The 21539-nt window shown below is 40.2% G+C and overlaps 1 protein-coding gene across 2 annotated transcripts in view; it reads right to left on the bottom strand.

Annotated features, from left to right (window-relative positions):
- Ryr3 (ryanodine receptor 3) overlaps window positions 1-21539 on the bottom strand; it is a 542105-nt gene that overhangs the window by 222854 nt on the left and 297712 nt on the right. For both annotated transcript variants that reach the window (XM_029469442.1, XM_021156945.2), the window contains 2 exons: window positions 16349-16541; window positions 4323-4539 (listed from right to left, as the gene is read on the bottom strand). In XM_029469442.1, the coding sequence (XP_029325302.1) occupies window positions 4323-4539; window positions 16349-16541 (410 nt within the window). The remainder of the gene's footprint in view (window positions 1-4322; window positions 4540-16348; window positions 16542-21539) is intronic.

A 21539-nucleotide genomic window follows, 5' to 3' on the forward strand; every position in this document is an offset into this window, starting at 1 on the left:
CACACACACACACACACACACACACACACACACACACACACACACACACAGAGTCTATGCCACTAAAATACTTATTTAATACACTCACTCCATTGGGGAAGCCTTTCCTGAAAAGCTGGTAACACCAAGGAAGTTTCTCTGCTTTCCTGGTACCTTGTTCCTTTCTCTCCACAGAGGCCTAGTAGACAAACTGAGGGTCCACCTTGCTTTCTCCTATTTTCTTTAATTTGTTGTCATTCTTATTATTTTCATGTCTATTGAAATATTCACTCTAGAGAATGAGATATCCAAATTAAAAAAACAAATTCTAACTTCCTTTGGCTCATGGAAGACGACTAACATTGGAGTCCTACTTGTTTGGTAGCTCTTAACAGGAGCTAGAAGCCAGCTGCCTACCCCAGGACAACCTCTGTGATTGGCTTTCCAACCCCAGCTTCATTACAGTGATTACTAGGGTTTCCATTACTATAACTCCATGTTCAAATTGTGGGGGGTTGATAGAAGGAGCTTGTGGAGAGAATAGTTTACACTATGAAATTCTCAAAGAATTAACAAAAATATAAACACATTTAAAAATCATTGTAATCTAATTATGAAAAAGTCATTTGGGAAAGTGGTATGATGTTTCTTGATGAGGAACACAGTGGGGACGTTATTAGTAGGCAAGTTATCACTGCACGTGGGTTTTGTTGGTTAACTAAAGGCCATCTGTATAAACTAAGTGTTACACAGTTGATTGTAGCCCCAAAGTGGATTTTCAGGCTACAGGAACCAAAAAGCTTCAGCAAAAAGGAGAAAGTAATCTCCCTAAACGAGTCTACATCATAATCTCAGTCGTTTCAAAAGGTAACAAGGGACAAAGCAGCTTGTGCTTGATAACTGTCTCCCAGGAGCCTCAGGCCCCAGGGAGACTGCTGAGAGATGGGCTTCTCTGTCCTAGCACTCAGTGAGAGCCTGGAGCAGTCACCAGGGAGAAATCTGGTTGAGATAAGCATTAAATGCTCTAGTTAATAATTTTTATCCTACAAAGTACTCTTTAGTGTGCCCCAGCGAGGACTCTGAGTACCTTATATTTAAGTTCTCCTATGACAATAATTTCACAGAATGATAGATTCTAAAAAATTACAAGGGATTCACGGTAATGAACCACATCTCTTCAAAGAGTTCACAGTAATAAACTCTATCTCTTCAGAGAGAACTTTCTTATTGGCTAGGAGCACTGCCTTTCTTACACAGCCCTTAAAACTCAGGTTTGGGTCTAGACATCAAAACTATCAGGGCATGATGTTATGATTGATATACAGCTCTTTTATTTCCAAATCTTTGATTCTGCATTACTTTATTTATTTTTCTGGTTGCTCTGATAAAATAGATGGACAAAAAGCAAATTAAATAAGTGTGGGTTTCTTTTAGCTCACAGTTATAGTCCATCACAGCAGGCAAGGGGACCATTCATCATTGCAGCAAAGTCAAGCTGACAAGAGCTTGAGGGGGTGGCTGATCACATGACAGCCACAGTCAAGAAGGAGACGAAAGCTTCCTCCTTTATGCAGCCTAGGGAATGTTGCTACCCTCTTTGGGATGGTTCTTACCACCTTAATCTATTCAAGATAAACCACCACAGGCATGGTCAGAGGCTAACCTAAGATAGATAACCTCATAGGTGTGCCTGGAATCATATCTTCTAGGAGCTTCCTGGTACTGTCAGGCTGACAGTTAACACTCATCATCACATGCATGTTTGGAGAACTCTTCTTACTGTTGGCTCAAGTACTTTCCTCCCCCAGCATTTGTTTGAACTTTGTCACCCATCCTCTTCCTAATTTCATGCTTCTGAGAGGTTAGCAGGAGCAGCCAGCCCAGAGATACTCCTGCTCACTGTCCACTGCTACAAACAGCTCTGTGCTCAGTGAAAGATGCTTCTCTCTCCATCCCTAAAGCTTCCTGTCTGTGAAGAGTCCAGAATCTCGGCATATGTTGCTGTAGAATAAGGATTATTTTAAGATGAAGATTATCTGGGAAACAATTGCTACGGGAAATATTCTGTTCCCCTATCTTCTGAAGTAAAGATCTGACCATTTCTTTGCGACCAAAGACATGTCAGTCCCATACCTAGACATACTTTCAAAAAAGAATCACATCTCCCACATTCTGAGGACCTAATTATTATTTCCCAAAGTTGTATTTTTCTCTTTCCCTTATTTCCTTTCTCACTTCCCAGTAAGAGAGTCTATAATCTCCAAAATCTATCTTCCTCTTTGAGTTGCTGTTCTTTGTCAACTCTTTGCTAATTAAGATATGCTCCCCACCTCTTTCTAACCTGTTATCTCAAGTTTAATGTTTACCCCGAGTTTCAGAACTCAGGAGAGTAGAAGGCAAGTTTTTCTTCTGTAATGTTTAGAACACACAGGAATCAGACTCTCTGATTCCTAGGATCTCCTATAACTCACAAGCTCTTCAGCTTTCTAGCAAAGCCCTCCTCTACATCCCAGAGGTTGAACTACATATTGAAATGGTCAGGGAAACACAGTTTTCCATTTGATAGAAAGTTAAAAACACTGACTATAGGAGGGAAGACTAAGACTCATGATCCCTGTGTAAGTAGAATATGGTGGCATATAGCTACAATTCTGAACTTGGGAAGCTGAGAAAGGAGACTGCTAAGAGTTCAAGGCCAGCCTTAGGTACATAGTGAGTATAAGACCAGCCAGGGCACCTGAATGTAATCAGGTCATATGAATGTGATAGAAATGCATACTAAAGACACTTTATATGTGGAGAGAACTCATTATTCATGTATGCTGTTAACTGTAAGTGCTTTAGAGGCAAGACTATTTTCATTAATTTCTATAGCAGCAGTCCTTAGTCTGTGGGTTGCCACCTCTTTAGGGGTGGAACAACCCTTTCACAGTGTCTCTTGTTGGCCTAAAGCTCACCCATTTGGCTGGATTGGTTGATCAAGGAACCCCGTGAATCCTCTTTGGGAAAGTTCTTCATTTAGGAGGATAAAGGGACAGAACACTTTCTGGTGGCAATGGTCAGTCTCCCCGGGGAAGAAATGTGTGAGCTCTTTTGGAAAATTCTTCATTTAGGAGGATAAGGCCACTTTCTATAGCAGCTTATTTCCAATATCTTCATTTTAAAATAAATTCTATTCCACAGTAACATATGCTGATATTCTGGATTCTTCACAGGCAGGAAGTATATCAAATATCCTGCATGTCAGATATTATAATTCTTAACAGTAGCAAAATTATAGTTATGAGGTAGCAATGAAGATAATTCTATGGTTAGCGGTCAGCACAACACGAGGAACTGTATTAAAGGGTCGCAGCATTAGGAAGGTGGAGAGCCACTGCTCTAGAGCATCTAGATTAGTGATTTAAATGCCACTGGTGGGGTTGAGAAGAGGGATCAGTTGCTAATGCTAACACAATGGACTGAGATTGATCCCCAAATCCATTTAAAAATGCTATGATTCTATTTTCTTATAATCCCAGCACTAGTGAGGATCCATGAGATTTCTTGTTTAGCCAGTCTGCCTCATGGGTAAGCTGCAGGTCAAAGAGAGAATCTATCTCAAAGGTGATGGAAGGCTTTCCTAAGGATGTCACTCTTCTGGCCTACACACATACACACACACGTACACACACAACACAAACACACACAACACACACACATACTCACCACTCCCAAGTATACATGCACAATCATATGCATACAGTTAAAAAAATGGTGCTGGTGTGTAAAAACTGCCGAAAGTTTCTGCAAGTTCCTTATCATCCCACATGAATGTGCCTCTGCCAGAACACAGATACTGGGAGAAAGTACCCACTTGCTAAGCAGTCCCATACAGTCCCCACTATACCCTCTCTTTTTATTTCCACCAACTTGCCACCTCCATATTCTTCCTTCTCCCAACTGTCCATCCATGTGAGATTTGACATTGGCATTTGTCCCTACTTTATGTTTCTACTCCCAGCCCTAACATCCCATTGCTGTTATACCAACCCCTCTACTGCTGTTATATCACTGCCCAGTGCTCCTATTCATTTAAGCTTCATAAAGGTCCAGATTGAATCCCATCTGTTCTCAGGCTCTTAGAAACATCCCACCCTGAAGGACATGCATACTGTTCATTCTGCATTTATTACATTTGACCTTTAAAAAATAACTTATTTGCTTCTTATATATTCAACTTGGCTATGGATTCTCAGAGAATATTGGATATTTCTTTGCATCCTTCAAAAGTTCAGGCTTTATGTTAGACACAACCTCAAGGTGCTTACCAAGACTGCCTGTCATTTGCAATTTGGACTTACCTGACTGGTATCTATGGGACATGGGATGAAAGAGGCTTGGGAGAGAAACTGCGTGGTACCCAATAGATCTCTTACACCATCAGCATCACGCTTATATTCTTTGACAGGCTCCAATCTCATCTTCTCCTTAGGAAGTAAGGCTTCATAGCAAGGGGCATAGCCAGAGGGAGGCAGGAACTTAAATTCTCCATGCCGACCACCCATCAGAAAGCGTACTCTGTCATTTCAAGACAGCAGAAAAAAAGAGATCAACATACAAATTGCAAAACACATGAAACTCAAGAAGAATGAAGACCAAAGTGTGGACACTTTGCCCCTTCTTAGAATTGGGAACAAAACACCCATGGAGGGAGTTACAGAGACAAAGTTTGGAGCTGAGACAAAAGGATAGACCATCTAGAGACTGCCATACCTGGGGATCCATCCCATAATCAGCCTCCAAACACTAAATCCCACTGAGACAGGTTTCTTCACTAGGCCCTAAGAATTCAGGCAGATCCATAGAGCATAAATAAATTTTATGCCCCAGCCCAGCCTTTCTTTTTTATATTAACAACAGGGAGGAGATGTAACCTCCCCGCCTCAGCCTAAAATCTGGCTGATTAGGTTTGACTATTAGCACTAAGAGAGCATCAGGGGTGGAGCCTGCTACCTTATCGCTCTGCCACTCCCACTGCTACTACCTGCCGCCTAGCTGTTCTGGAGCCAACAGGTGGTCACCTGAAACTAGACTCCAAGGATGATTTGGCAGGAATGGGCCCCTCCCCCTTCTTCATAACCCAGTGTCTCAAAATAGTAAAATTGAACCTTGATCAGACTGATGTCTTGGTTCCATCCTTTCTCGTGCCTCCTAGTTCCCTCTTTTCTTCCAGATTCCAAGATGCCTCCCAGACTAGAACCCAGACACGTGGGCCGCTGGCCAGCCTTAACAGACACCATTGCATACACCAGCAAGATTTTGCTGAAAGGACCCTGATATAGCTGTCTCTTGTGAGGCTATGCCAGGGCCTGGCAAACACAGAAGTGGATGCTCACAGTCAGCTATTGGATGGAACACAGGGCCCCCAATGGAGGAGCTAGAGAAAGTACCCAAGAAGCTAAAGGAGTCTTCAACCCTATAGTTGGAACAACAATATGAACTAACCAGTACCCCCCAGAGCTCGTGTCTCTAGCTGCATATGTATCAGAAGATGGCCTAGTCGGCCATCAGTTGGAAGAGAGGCCCCTTGGTCTTGCAAACTTTATATGTCTCAGTACGGGGGAACTCCAGGGTCAAGAAGTGGAAGTGGGTGGGTAGGGGTATGTGTGTGTGGGAGGGTCTGGGGGACTTTTGGGATAGCATTTGAAGTGTAAATGAAGAAATAGCTAATTAAAAAAAGATCAACAAGTATCCTATCTCAAATAAATGAATATATGAAAACTTTACTCAAGTAAAGTTTTGATCCACACTCAAAATCATGCTATTGGGAACTCACTGAACTTAGATTCAGCACAGCAGATATCCACATGTATATAGATAACAGCACAGAGAACTGAGTGTCCAGGCACCATTCTCAAACGAATTTCAATGACATGTTCTTTAAAGTCATATTACACATAAATCACTTGGTGGTCATCCTTACCTCAATAGATCATTACAGTAGACATTACTATAATATTGAGAATATAACAAGATTCTTCTCAATAAAAATCAAATTGAAACTTCACCATGGAAACATATATTTTTACTTGGGATAAATTATCCACATGCTAGTTAAAAATATAATAAAAAATAATAAAATTACATGGATAAATTAGTAAATGCTGCATGTTCAGGCAAAATATGTAATGCTAGAGTTTTCAATACAGCAGAGGCTGTGGTTCTCTGAGCAGCCATAGGAAGGCAGTGGTAGGTGGTAGGAGAAGAATAAAAGGGCAAACAGTTACTCCCTGGGATATCACTGACTCCTTAAGGCGCACCATCTCTCTGTTGGCATGCAGGCCTGACAGTATGGTCCATCCATTTTCTAAATCACAACCTTGATCTACTCACTCCATCCTTTCCACACAGACACTTGATATAACAGCAATTTCTAACAATACCAATTATAAATCAAAAGGTAGCCTCTGGATGCTGGTACTACCTTGGTCCAACATTTGAGGTTCATAGTAATGGTAGGCAGACATTAGTTAGCAAAAGGTAAAACAAAAGGTAGTTTAATATTTTTATCCAGTGTTGTGGATGAATTTCAGTTTCTCTGAAAGGAGCACTGGAAAAGATACTATTAGATAGTGGTGCTTTGTATGATCCTAGTCTGGTGACTACAAATACAGCTTTCGCAGATCAACTTCAATTACATAAAACAAAAGAAATAGAGCACAGTTTTAAGTAATTAAAGCATAGTAAGATATACAGTCCTTGGAGGCTCACTAATATTCTCACACAGGAAAAATCAATATAAACATTGTGTTGGCAATTCAACATTCATACATGACTTCCCTCTTTCCATTGAAAAACAATGGCTAAGCCTACACAACTCACATCTGACTTGTCAGTGGGGTTTCAGGGACAAATAACAAAGCTAGTGTTCCTAGTGTCACAAAGCAGGTTTTCTAGCAGATAAATAGGCTTAATAAACTGCATAATCAGGGATATGTAAACTAACTTAGAGAAGGAAGTGGCTTCTAGGGATGGCATCAAGAAAGGCCTCTTTGTGGAGAAGTCTTCAGTGAGCTGAAGATGTAGAGGAGGAGGGTCTCAATAGAGGGATATGTGCAAAGGCCCTAAGAGAGGAAACTAAGTAGTGCTATGGGGAAGTCATTATCAACCCGAGAAAGGGGAGAAGAAATCCGAGCGATGGGGCTGCATAAAGCAGTCTGTATGCCCTGGCAAGGAGTTTGGCTTTAGTCTAAGTAGCAAACTTACCATGGAGTTTAAGGTGAGGAAATACAATACTCTTCTAGCACTTCTACCCTGAGAGGGCTAGGGATCAAATAGAAAGCTTGTGGAATAGTCATAGGGAAGAGAGGGTAGCTTGGACCAAGGTGATCTAAACAGCCAGATGCCAGTTTTGTTTGGCATTTAGAATGGGTAGGGACCGCTGGTGTGGCAGGTGGATGTATGGAGGGGGGTGGTATAAGTGGAAGAAGGTTATGATTAAGCAAAGCTCTCACGGCAGGATACTTTGCGCCAGGCATCACTTCCTTTAATTGGAGCATTCTGGGAGGGGAGCCATGTAAGAAAGCCTCCGTGTTGGCTGCATAATTGCAATTGTGGAAATATCCCAATTATGAATCTGGAAAGTAAAAATCCCTTCAAGTGAGAAATGTTACTTTTTCTCCCTTCCCAGTAAGAGCACATTATTGAAATGGCCTTTTATAAAATGCTGCTTTAAAATTAATTATAGAAATTACACAAGGCCTCCCACTTCCCCATTTTAAAGCAGTAAACAACAATAGTATAGAATTAGAACCACAATTGTCCCTGGGAGTGTGCCTACATGGAGTGTTATACAACAGGGCATGATTTATGTGTATTAAGGATATGAGCTATGACGTTAAAACAAAATTGACTCATTAGGCTGTAGTGTTACTAATTTAGTGAATCTTCTGGAAATAATGACTAAACCACAAAATTATTTGTTGAGAATTTCCCAGTTCAGTTGAGCCTAAGGATTGTATTTTTGACATGTTGAAAGTACAGGATGGAGGTGGATCTGTCTGAGTGGAGAAATAATAAGGGAAGTTATCCACCCTTCTCCCCTCACCTAGGACCCATCCTCTAGGATGTGCACTGGGCTGAGAGCCCAGGAAGCAAGAGTGTTGGTACTCACTACTCTGTGGACTATAGCAACACACACTCTGTGGATTTCTAGCTAGATTTAATTATTTATAAGCACTCTTTCCAGTTATGTTTAGTTTGAAAATTTCTCTTGTGTTTTAAAATATGCTGGATAGATAACAAATCAAGACTGGTTGGCTTCTGTGTAGCGGTTAAAGAGAACAATGCTTTCTGTTTTTATGCCCCCATTATTAAAATGAGAGTGATAATTTGGCTATAAATCGTATCTCCTGTAATGGCCACAAGAATTGTAAAATGAAAAATTAACATAAGAGTGAGTGCTTATTGCTTACAGGAGCACTTATCTTCAGATATCATATGTGGTGCTGCAGGTGGACAGAGTCAAGGGTGTGTGCTGCTTCTGAACTCTTGCTGGGCCAGAGCCCCTGGGCCCCAGCAGGTAGGGCGGAAAAGGCACAGGCCCCAGACATACCCTCCAGCTGTTGGTCCTTCTCTTACTGCTCAGGAACAGCCGGATAGAGTTTGTGGGAAAGGATCCAATCAATACTGGAGAATGGAACCATATCTGTCCTAGTACATCCAGCCTGAGGTCTAATGACTAGTAATAACATGTTGTTTGAATAAAACAATTAGAAGAAAACAAAATGCTCCAACCTTGCTTTAACTATGGAATCTTTATCGTTTTGGTACTAGAAAACCCATTGAACCTGTAACTTTGTGCATGGTAGGTAAGCCACTGAGTTATACCCCCAGATTGAAGTACAATATTGATGGGGATTCTCTACATTTTAACAGAGGTCCACAAGCAGACCCATGAATCCATAATTCAGATGTCCAGTGTCTCTAGACTCTAGAGAGAAATGCTGGGCTAGTTCCACAGGTTATATATAGCAAAACAACTGTGAAAAAGTTTTATCAGCCTCAGATTACATCTATCTCCACACTGCAGAGGGAAAAGACGCATGCAGAGAAAACTGCAGAGGACCCAGAAGGTTTGTCCACCCATCTGAAGCTGCCTGATGGGAACTTCTCAGAAAACAGATCAACATCTTCTGTGTTCAGCAAGTTAACAGAGCACAGCAGGAAAGAAACATCTGTATAGTAGAGATTTGGCCTTTTGGTCAGAGTTATTCCAGAGCCTATCCACTGAAAGGACAAATGCAGGCTCTGCAGAGGAATATGCCAATACCCTTCACCCAGGGACCTCTGACAATAGAGATGAATGGTTGAACAGAAGTCAGAAGCCTGGGAATGGAAGAGGTAGGGCAGGAGTGGGAGGGCACGAGAGGAAGCATGCAGGTATGGCTATGCCAAAGATCATGGAAGGGGAGTCCACCATGCATGGTGAGACTAACAAATCCACAAAAATGGTGAGAGAGGTAGTGGTTATAATGAATGCCGCTCAGTGGTCCAGTGCCACAAGACCACTCTACCAATTCCATAGTGCATTACATTTCATAGATAGGTGTTTCTGGACTCAGCTCAAGAGAGTTCTGAAACAGGAGCTGGCTTACTGGGTAGGGGGCAGTTTCCTGAGAGTCTAGCCCACACTCTCATTGCAGGGATAAATTGGATGAGCTTTTGAAACTTCACTGGCTACAACTCTGCTGTATAACCAAACAATTTAAATTAGAAGAATTTAAATTGTGGACCCAGGATTTTTATTCCTACCAGGAACAATAAAAGCTATAGTACCCACAAAAGAACTCATTTAGGGTCAGAAGTCCAGAGCATGAGTTTTCACAAATAGAAACTGAAATTACATGTGCCTGCTTGTTTCTCTCAATAAATTCTTTATTGAACATTTAATCTTGACCTTATCTTAAAAAAAAAACTCTGTTTCATTCACAAATGAAAACATAAAATTGAAACATAAATTTCTTTTTTTATAGGTGCTTTCTCTCTCTTCCAGTTTCTATCAAATTTCTCAGCCTCTACCAATGATCCTTTAAGTAGAGAATTCAAGAACTGCATTCATTAAAATGAGTTATCCTTTATTCACAGATTTCCCCTACACTAACCAATCTTTAAAAACATTTTTATGGGAATTTAAACTGTTTTTACATCCCATGTCACTCCAGTGAGAATGGGTAATAAGAAATAAAAATAACAAGGATTTCTGGTAAGGACTTGGAGAAAGATAAACCCTTCTTCTCTGCTGGTGCGAACATAAACTCGTGTAGTCAAAATGGTATGAGTCTGAAGGCTTCTCAAAACACTCAACATATGACCCATATGACCCAGATATTCCACTCTTGGGTACATATAGAAGGGCCTGGAAGTCAACGCGCCACAGAAATACTTGAACTCCTGCATTTATTGCTATACTATTAGAAAAGCAGCCAAGAAAACTTATGGTTGCAAAAAATGTGCTATACATATACACAGTGGGATTTTGTGCATCCATAAAGAAAACAATGAAATCATGACTTTCTAAGAAAATAGATACATCTAAAAATTGTTATGGTAGATGAAATAAGCCAGACCAAGAAGAAAAAATATTGAATGCTTTCTCTTATACATGGAGCCTAGATTTAAAATTGTGTGCATATATATTATATAATATATATTGGATTGGCTAATGAAATTGGAGATATATATGTATATACATACATACATACATACATACATATATATAACTACTAAAGCATTGTGCCATTTCTCTGAGGTTCTTCCTTGAAATCAGATATTAGGAAGATTGTTTTCTTCCTAAAGAGTTTATGAAGATCAAAATTTCTTCCTCTCAGAGATAAGCAAGTGTTTTGCTCCTAGGTTCCTGGAAATAAAAAACAAGGGAGGGGGGTTGGGAGGTTGTAGGAGAAGTTTTATTTGCCTGAGAAATTTTGAAACTGAAGAGAAATGATACTGGAAGAGCGCCACTAGCATATAGGTTCTCATCTTGGAGTTTTTGCTGCTAATTCGCAGAAACAATGAGGATGCTTCTTGTCATGTTTGAATGACTTATCCATGAACAAAAACACAGTGCAAATGAAGACAGACTTTGCCATGCTCATAAATGCCTAGGTTTTTTCTTTCATCGTGCAACACTGTTATCCTCCATAACTATGTAACCAGCATGGAGAGGCACTCTAGTTTTTCCAGATGTCTCAATCTTGCAGCTCCTATTTAACCCTTCAAAAGAGCTGGGGTAGTAGTCCAAAGGGATTGTTAGCAAGCTTTTGCTGACCTGAGTTTAATCTATAAGTCATGATTCATAATTGCATCTTTAGTCTGTAATGCTAAGACTGGAGAACAATCTGAGTTATGGACATTCTCATACTCATAGTCTTACGGGCTTGAGAGTGATGAAGCCCAGGGCAAGCCAGCCAGCATTCATCTTGTTCTCTGCAGCAGTATATTTATCTCAGCAATAATTTCCACAGCACTGACCACAGCAAGCTGGAAATAGCTAAGCTGTCAGTTATCTGAATCTTAGCCAACTCTGGTGGATACCAATGGAAAATAAACAGCAACTACAGACACCAACAGTTTTTGGATTTTTTTTTATTATTAATTAGAAAGGGCTGGTAACAGTTATATAAGATGATTAAATACATCCAAAGGGGAATGTACAGCTATAAAACATATTCTACTAGAGTAAATAACTCAGTATTTTTAGAACAAAAGAACACCCCAAATTCAGTATTAACTATGGCCTTTTGAATTATGCCATCTTGGTGATTCATGCCCTGGAGCTATTTACAGGTGAGGGGCAAGGATGATGTCATCTTTTAACAAAAGCTCCTTGGCATCAGAATAGTTGATGATTTTGGATGGGTTCCACAGTACATATGCTCATCTTCAATTCTGCACTGACCAGGATGGTCCCTATCACATCATTGTACTGTAACACTACCCACAAACAGGCCCCACTGAGAAGAAAGCCAGAGCAGCATCCTAACAGTTAGGCAGGGGAGCATATATTGATTTGTGCATTTTGTCAGTAATTACTCATGCGGCCATTGACTTCACCATGGGTAAATCTAATTGAAAAAGATTTTTGTTCCTTGTGCACTTTGCTCTTCCATGATTGCTGGCAGGGACATCCTAATCAGGTGTAATTAACAACACAGTTTGCAATGATACAAACAATTATTAAAAAAATTCAAGAGTATGACCTCATTAAAGATCACTGAGTAGAAGGTAATGGAATTGTGGAAGAGAAATCTAATTTAGAAACCACACACAAATTAAAATGAGCATGAGACACAATTAGGAAGGATCCTGTGTTGGGAAATAAGAGTCTCTTCTTAGGTGGCCACACCACCTTACTTCTATCTTGGACAAATGCCAAATAACAAGCACATGTTTTATAATATGCTGTGAAATGACAATTTAAACATTAAAATATATGCTAAGCATGCTTATTTTCAGTAAGACATTTTAATTAACCTAGAATTAATATCCTGGCCTCTCTTTGCATTATTGAACTAACATGCTACAAGAAGTGGCAGATTTTAGTACCAAACTATACTTCACAAGTTGATGTAAAAGTAAGTGTTGTTTACTGAAACCATTCACTCATAATTGAAAATAGCCAGTTGACTGCTCTCCAATATGAGGCCAGCACTAGCCTGGAACAATGATACCATATGATGATGTACTGCAGAAACATATATGTGTAGTGATCACCTCTCTGTGATCATACCCTGTCATGAGACCCAGAGACAGAACTTTCCTAGTGTCAATTGTGTTCTCAGGGACAGGTGCAACTCTCATTGAGGCATTAGAATTGCTCTTCATCATGTGATCTGCTCAGTTGCTATGAGTGAAAGCACCTGGATCCAAGCTCTTGACTCTTGGAGCCAGCACATGCACATCTGAACTCTTCAAGTTTGTTAAATCCTCTCAGTGAACGAACGGCTCATTGATTATCCTGTAACTTTATTTCTCAGTTAACAGTGTGCTCTGAAGGCTACACAATCTGCTGACATGGCGATGAGATGCTAGAAATATCTTCTAAATATGGATAGCATCCATTGACCCACTCCTTTACCTTTTCTGAGTTCATCATCAAGAGAAGATTCCAAGGCAAGGCCCACCCAAATCAAATATAAGTCTCTCCCACTGCTTTGAAGGACTCTGATGGATGAGTAGTGACTGAGAATTACCAAATTAGGATATGGCTCAGATGAGTGAAGTGCGCAGTAAGCAAGCCTGATGACCTGAATTCAGATGCCTAGAACCCACAAAAAGATGTTGTAGTTGTAGTAGCACAAGCATCTTTAATCCCAGCATGCCTCAACTGAGAGATAGAATGTAAAGATAGGGGAATCCACGGAAGCTCACAGACTAGCTAATCTAATGCAAGCAGCAACAAAGAACAAGACAGACCCTGTCTCTAACAAGGTGAAAGGTGAGGACTGATACACACCTGACGTTGTCCTCTGACTTTTGTACATTCATTGTGTCAGGCATGCACATTCACACACACATGAGTATGCATGTCACACACACATACACACACACACACACATTACTATCATGTATTTTGCAAAAGCATATGCACTTTTCATTAAGTGAGAACTACCCAGAACAATCAATTAGCTTGCAGCCGATTGGAGGAGACACTCTCTGAAGATTTGCATTTACACATGGAGCATCTATATCATGACCCCTCCTCCAAATGCTCAGGGCTCATGGTGGAAGGGGCTGTGGAAAGATTAGAAGAGCTGGAGGGAATGGTGACTACAATGAGACCGTGCTGTCTGCATAGGATGGGGCTACTGCCTCACAGTGGCTGTGACTGAATGCATGACACCTGAAGCAAGGTAGGGGTGTGTGGCAAAGTCCCATTTCTAGCTGAGGAACTGCTGGTGATTGATCGTTGCTGGAAAAGAGAATGTACGTTTTGTTTAACTTCTTGGGAGGCTGCCCATCTTCTAGTAATGGCCCTAGACTCCTGCATGTACAGGCAAAAGTAAGTGGGTTCAGTGAGTATAAAAACATAATACATACAACTAGGAAAGATAGTAGTGGAGATGGAGAGGAGGGAATGGGGTTAGATTTCATCAAACACATTATAGAAGTGTATGAAAAATTTAAGCAATAAAATACTTTAACAAAAACATCTGTATTAAATGTGTTTTATTTTATTTAAATATCAAACTAATAAATATTAGTTAAAATTATTAAATATTAATAAAATAATGTATAATGATTTAAAAATCTAAATAGTTTTCTTAAATGAGATCTTAGAAGGTAAGTGCTCTCTCTCTCTGTAACAATAATCTAGAGCCAGTGAGTGGCATTGGTCAAAAGAAAGGGGAAGGGTGAGTGGAGGAAACTGAGGACATGAACTCTGCAGAGATGTGCTTCTAGGACTGACCTCTCAGAGTCACCTGTTTCTCCACAGAAGGTAGCAAGCCAAAGGGAGGACACACTGTGTGTTGCCTTAGACTTCTATGTAGTCTCTCTGCTCCTTGGGAATGGAGCTGGGAAGATGTGCACTGTGACTTACACTTGTTTTCTGACTACCATAGGGCCTTTGCTTCAATCCATTATGATCTCTCCTCAGAAAATACACAGACATGTCTGGCTTTGTTAATCTTCGTGAGTGCTGAAGCCCATGCCAGAGGTTTCATTCTGAAAATCCTACTTGGGGGCTTTGCAGTGGCTGCTTTTCAGTCCACACTAAGCTCCTGTTCTCCTACCCTGCTCCTGTAGCACTATTCTACGGTATCCATGGATACAAGTGTGATTGAAACTGGAACTCCTATGTCTGGCCTTGGATTTGCCAGGTATGTTGGACTGACTGGGTCAGTGGTCCTCAGGGATCTGTTCATCTCCCCATCTCAGCTCTGGTATCACAAGTACACATAATCTCCTGTTTTTTGTTTTTTTTTTTTAATATAGCCTTGGGATTGAATATAAATTGTGTGTGTGTGTGTGTGTGTGTGTGTGTGTGTGTGTATAGCTGAACTTATCTTCCCAGATCATCAAATATACGGCTTTAAATGATATCACAGGCCCAGATATTTTATCTGGAATTTCTAGAGATACATTTTTGACTTTGGGATTCATAAACATTCAAAAAAGAAAGAGGTTGTGTGTAACATGCACACATGTCAAACAGAACCACCAGCCAGAGGAGAAGCAGTATCTAATATCCAGACATACAAATATCTCTGCAGTTAAACATATGAACATTCATAGGAATTATGTTGTCAAAAGTTGAGAAGCAGTTGAATTTCTGTTGATGACAGCTTTGCTACCATTTTTGCTCAGGTTACATTTGCTACAAAACATGCCCTGAACAAATTTGTGGTTTTCAAAAAAATCTTAGACTTTGCAATTATTGACAAGAAACTCCTAAGATTTCATGAGATTTTTCTCAATATCAATTTGGCCACATCATTATAAATTTGCAGCTTAAAAAAATAATATATTTTTTCTTTCTTCTGAGAGGAAAAAAATAGCAATGCAAAACCAGAGTTATATGCAGACGTATCTGTAAGAATGCTATTTGTAACAATAGAAATAGAATTAGCATGGAAACGTAGAACTAAAGTTATAGCTATATTATGCGACAGCAAAATAAAGAAAGGTTATTTGGCCATAAAAATAATTTTGAGGGTACCTAATGAGTCAGGAAAAATCTCATTACTTATTTCTGGGTGAAAAATTATACTTCATATTGCAGTGACTGCAATTTAGAAAGTATACACACATTTGTAACAAAAAGATGATTATAATAACATATTAACAGTGATTATAGCGCTAAGCACTAGAATTAGAAGGTGTGCCAGGCAGTGGTGGCACATGCTTTGAGCTCTTGCATTTGGGATGTAGAGGCAGGCAGATCTCTGAGTTTGAGGCCATTCTGGTCTACACAGTGAGTTCCAGGATAGCCAGAACCACATAGAGAAACCCTATTTTTAAAAAACCCAAAAATAAAATAAAATAAAATAAAATAAAATAAAATGGAAGGTGACTTTTTCTGTAATGTCTGTAATTATTCCTTTCAAGGAACTCATAACAAACATGCACAGTTCATAGGATTTCTCACACATTTTATCTGAGTACATAGTATAACCCCTGTAGGAGGCACCTACTCAGTAAGCAGGTAGAGGGAATGAGTTTGGTTGCCTCTTGCCCATTTGCAATCACTTTCTTGGGAGCAATTTGGCTTTTGAGATGAAACCCTAAAAGAAAGTATTGGTTCCTCGGTTCAAGAGGGTGATGGGAAAGAAAGTTTTGAAGGGAAGCCCGAGCCACTTCCCAGGAAATTGCAGCCATCACTTACTTGACCCCAGCTGAAAAGCTCATCACAGGGAAGAAGAGTCCGTCTGTGTTGAAATTCTCAAACATCCCCTGCACAGGTTGTCCATTGATTCGGAAAGAGATGCTGGGTACTCCAAGGTCAAGGCAGCAGCTCACCACATCGTCGGACCTGAGCAGATGCTGGTTGATGGAAGCCACAGCTCTGGGTATCCGTCCTGGTGAGTAGAGAGCAGGGATAAAACTGTGGGCCCCTGGAGGCATGTGTCAGGTAGAGAGACATACTTAAGAGGCTATAGTTGAGAGATGGAAAAACACAGTGAGTACGCAGTATCAGAAGCGCTCAGGATATGCTACTGTAGAGGAAATGCAATCCCTTGCTGCATGAGATTGAGAGGAAATTATTTCCTAAGCTGATGAGTGGACAGACACCATGCTTGACATGAGCCAAGTCTCAGAGAAAGTCCTAAAGCTACTAAGAATTAGGCCAACGAGAAGCGAGTCTATGAGGTAGGTGCTCAGACTACACTGATACTAGAAGTAAGCACTGGACAGCTTTTACTGAGGGGGAGGTCCTTGAAGGTTGGGGTGTAACTTGCAGTCATAGGTAAGAGAAGGCCTTCTCTCCTTGGCTTTCTCAGAAGGGTGTGGGCACTGCTTACAAGGGTCATCAGAGACCCCCTCTAGTCAGGAAACCATGCAACAAGGTTTCATTGCTTTAAATAGCTTTATTATTTCAGATAAGGAGGCAAACATGCTGTCATTTATAGGTGCACTAATGGTTATAAAATGCTTTTCTAGATCTTCCCCATAAAGTGATTGAACACTTCTGATTCAAAATAGTAAGAAAATACCTTGATCTTCTTTGTTATTATCATGATTCTACGCAGCCTCCTCTCAGACAGGGAGAAGCTGGAATTTAGAGATTCCATAACAATAGAAAGACATTTTGTTTCTTAAGAGTTAATTAATACATATTCATTATAAACAAAACCTCCATACAGAAAAGTAAGAAAAAGGAAAGTTTATCTCTATAATGTAGTGAATTAGTGACTTTGGAATGCTTGACTCTGGACGGGACTTCTAGATCATGACCCCACAAGGCTCAGAGAGCATCACAAATGATGGTCATAAAGGATGTAGGAGACAGACTGGAGAGGTGTGCTGTGCAGCAGAGTCTCCTGGACATAACAAGTCTGGTACATTCATGAATTCACCACAGTTGTGGATAACGTCATGAGACTTACACAGGATGGACCTGTCACCATTTCATGATGTATGGGTGAGGGGTGATAAGCTCCCATCTCTTACTGAGGGATTATGGGCAACTAAGGGTTACCAGAGGCAGGGATATCATTTTTTTAGAGGTTTAGACAGTGATAGGCTTCCACTGTCCCAGTCAATAACCTCTTGCCCATGCTCATGTGAACAACCTGAATAAAGCTCAGTGGTCAAAAAAAGAAAAAAAATCATTCAAGTGGAGGCAGGAGGACTTGTTGAGAAGAACAAAGTTTCCAGGAAAAGAGAGAGGTGTATGAGAGTGGGTAACGGGGGCATGAAGACAACCAAGATTCTATATAAACATCTATGAGATTATCAAAACTAAGAAAAAATGCTTCCGTTAAAACACATTAATTCTCATGTGAGTTCTTGTGCACAATCATACACACACCCACACCCACGCACCCACACCCACACACATTCACACACACTCACGCAAAATATATCCAAACCAGGATGTGTAAGTCTTTTGAATTTTTTGGCAAATCATATTATAAGCTATAACAGAATTCTATACATATTAAAAGCTAGATTTTAATGACTTCTCAACACATCATAAAAGGTAAGCTAAAGTAAATCAATTCTGGATGTATATGTATTTATGTATTATTTACAAATTTTGCACATACATACTTGGTAATATTACTAATCTCAACCTCGAACCATTTAATATTTATAATGCATAATATTACTTTAGTAAAAGGTTAAAAACTAATTTGTTGATTTAAAAAGTAACAAAATTATATTTTTAATTTAAAAGTAAATACTTTCTCTAACGTATGTGACTGAACAAAAGCCATATTCCAGCACCCTCCCCTCCATCACAAACAACAAATGCTCATTATGAATTTCTTGAAAGAAATAATTTCAAATATTACAGTAAAAGTCACCTTCCAATTTATTTTATTTTATTTTATAATTTTTGGATTTTTAAGATAGGGTTCTCTCTGTGCCTGATACTATCTCTGGGGCTGCGAATCAAAAGCAGAAAGGCCCACTTTGTTCCTTTAAGAAGTTTCCTGTCTCTGAGTAGGGAGTGGAGAGTCAAAAATTACAGCAATAGGGTAAATATTAGAAGGAACACCAATGTCTATCGGAGGTAGAGGAAGATGCCACTCCTGTCTGCAAACATGGGAGACACAGGGACTTCAAAAATGAACAGGACACTAGATAAAGGGGAAAGAAAATGCTGAAGCTGAGGAGTGAGGGCTGAAGAGGGGAGGGTTAGGGGAGATAGGGTGGGATTAATGAAGCTAGACGGGACACAGAGCTTGGGTATCCACACTGCAGAGGCCTCAGCACAGGATGTCATCAGTGGGGATCTCCAACGCATGTGCTTTGGACTCTGTTTTTGTAACTTCTGTTACTTTACCAACCGTAGAGAAACACAGTGAGAGACCTACAAGCAAAGTTTTTTAAACGTGAAACCAAACAGAGCACCATGTGGGATGCAGGTGGTGTTGACACCATTCCATTTTTTCCAGTTCAGTATGGAGCTTAGACATCCCAGGTCCTTTTCTCTGTTCCCTTTTCCTCTCAAGCCTGCTTTAAAAGGAATTTATGGAAACTCAGAAAAAAACCTGTCTCACTCTTGAGTTCTGATTTTCCTATTAAAAAGGGTTGATACCAACAATCCATTTCCTTTTTCATTATTTTGGCTTCCAGAAAATAATCCTTCATGAGCAATTCCCAACATATCTGTGATTTTGACAAAACAGCAAACAACTGACATGTGAATTTGTTCAACTAACTTTAAAAGCACCCAGCACCTTGATAGATAAACATAAAATTCATGAGGCTCTTCACCCTCTTGAAGCCTAATATAAGTCAAAATCGAGCTTGCAGAGTTGAGCTGGGATTCTATTGTGTACTTTCCCCTCTCTCCAGAGTCCTTTGAAGAAATAAGGCATAGAGAGATAAGGGTCCACACACCCTAGTGGTTGATAGACCCAATGTCACTCCATTGAAGAAAATCCCCTTCCATTGAAGAAAATCAACTTCAATTTCAAAATGTAGTGCAGCTATATTTTATTCCTGGGCTCAAGTGAGCCTTCTGCCTCAGCATTCTTAATAGCTGAGTTTACAGATATGAACCTTTCAGCCCGTCTTTATGCATTGTTCTAATTAGAAAAGTCTCTATAAAGTAAGCAATTTGCCTAGCACCCCTCCCCCAAACAACAATTGGGACCATGGGAAAGCCACATTATTCTTTTTTCTTGATCTTTTTCACTGATACAATGTTACCATTGCGATTCTTTCCAAAGGCGACTTCAATTGTTCTTTAATAAATATGTTACAGATCAGTTCAAGACAGGAGCTTAATTTATGTACACAGATGACTATAAAGTTAATGAACCTGGAAACTTAAATCTCAAGAAAAAGAAGAAAATTTGTCAGGATCAGTTTTCAATCTCTCTTCCTAATCACCTTCCATCCTCTTCTACATCATCTGAGTGATATTTCCATGCCATTAAGTCATCAGGCAATTACCCTTCCCTCAGATGCCCAAAGTTCCCTGCAGTCCTGGTGGGAGTCATTAATAGGCACCTTATTTCTTCAGCTGAAGCACACACTGATACAGTTACCTGGAATGCCTTCTATAAGAGAGATGTTTCCTGTACGGAGCTTGAGAAATCAGAGTGTAGTCTGGACTTACGGAAGCCTTGGGCTTCAATGCATGAGAATGGAAAGTGTAACTCTCACAGACACAGTTTCTTTACATCTTATCAGATGGACTGAGACCTTGAGCACACCTCCATTGAACTATATCGTAAAGCATGTATAATATTTAGACTCACAATAAGCCTTTGCAAACCTGAGTTTCCAGTCATCTTTCCACCTCTCCAATTAAATAGAGCCACTACTAGTGATGACCAGTGTGACCCCGGATCATCTCCTTTGCTTGTTCATAGGATACAGGATGAAACAATGAAGAGCTGGGCAGGAGCAGCTACCTACTCCTGGAACGATGCACAATTATTGATGTTCAGGTCCTGAAATGCACAGGAGTGTGCTCCCTTTTGATATATCATGGTTAGTGTCCTTGCCTCTGGATTCACTGAAACATTCATTCCCAAGTGTCTACAAATAGACACAAGAGTTTCCTAAGTGCCTAAGTGTACTCCTGCAGCATCAAATAGGATGAAAAATTTTCCATTGAGAATGATTCATTTGCCTTTGAAACAAGAATCAAATATGCTTAATCTATTGAGTGGCTATGCAGAGTCCTCTACAGGAATTGTCTGGGTTCCTTTGAGCAAGCAGACTTGGGATGATGAGATGGGAGCCATTAGTAGGCAGTGTGAAAATGGTTCCACAAGTGGAGCTCCTTCAGTCATTCATTGACTTCCTGCCATCTGGGAGTTGCTGATATGAATGAGCATTATTCCTTTCCCATTCTCAGTCCATCTTCACTTCCCAGAGATAGTGTAAAGCATGTGGTGATACACCTAAACTAAGGGCTCCTACTGTGCACCTCCAGGCTCAGTGATTCCACAATGGGACTTGGATAACTAGGAAGGGAAGATACATTTTCTATGAGAACTAGGGAAGGTGAATGGGGGTAGGGTAGAGAGCAAGATGAATTTCCTTCTGCTGAGCTCATCCTGCCATAGTTTTTGCATGTTCCAAGTTGCCCCTTTGGTCACACAGAACAAAAGTAAATGCTTGTATCCTTTTCATTCCTCTCTATGGTCTAGGATGGATAAATGTACAAATGAGAATATTTATAATAGCCCTAAAAGTTTTTTTTTAATTTTTTTATTATGTATTTTCCTCAATTACATTTCCAATGCTATCCCAAAAGTCCCCCATACCCTCCCCCCCACTTCCCTACCCACCCATTCCCACTTTTTGGCCCTGGCGTTCCCCTGTACTGGGGCATATAAAGTTTGCATGTCCAATGGGCCTCTCTTTCCAGTGATGGCCTACTAGGC

Source organism: Mus caroli, chromosome 2 (genome assembly GCF_900094665.2).
Source record: "Mus caroli chromosome 2, CAROLI_EIJ_v1.1, whole genome shotgun sequence".
Lineage (NCBI taxonomy): Eukaryota > Metazoa > Chordata > Mammalia > Rodentia > Muridae > Mus > Mus caroli.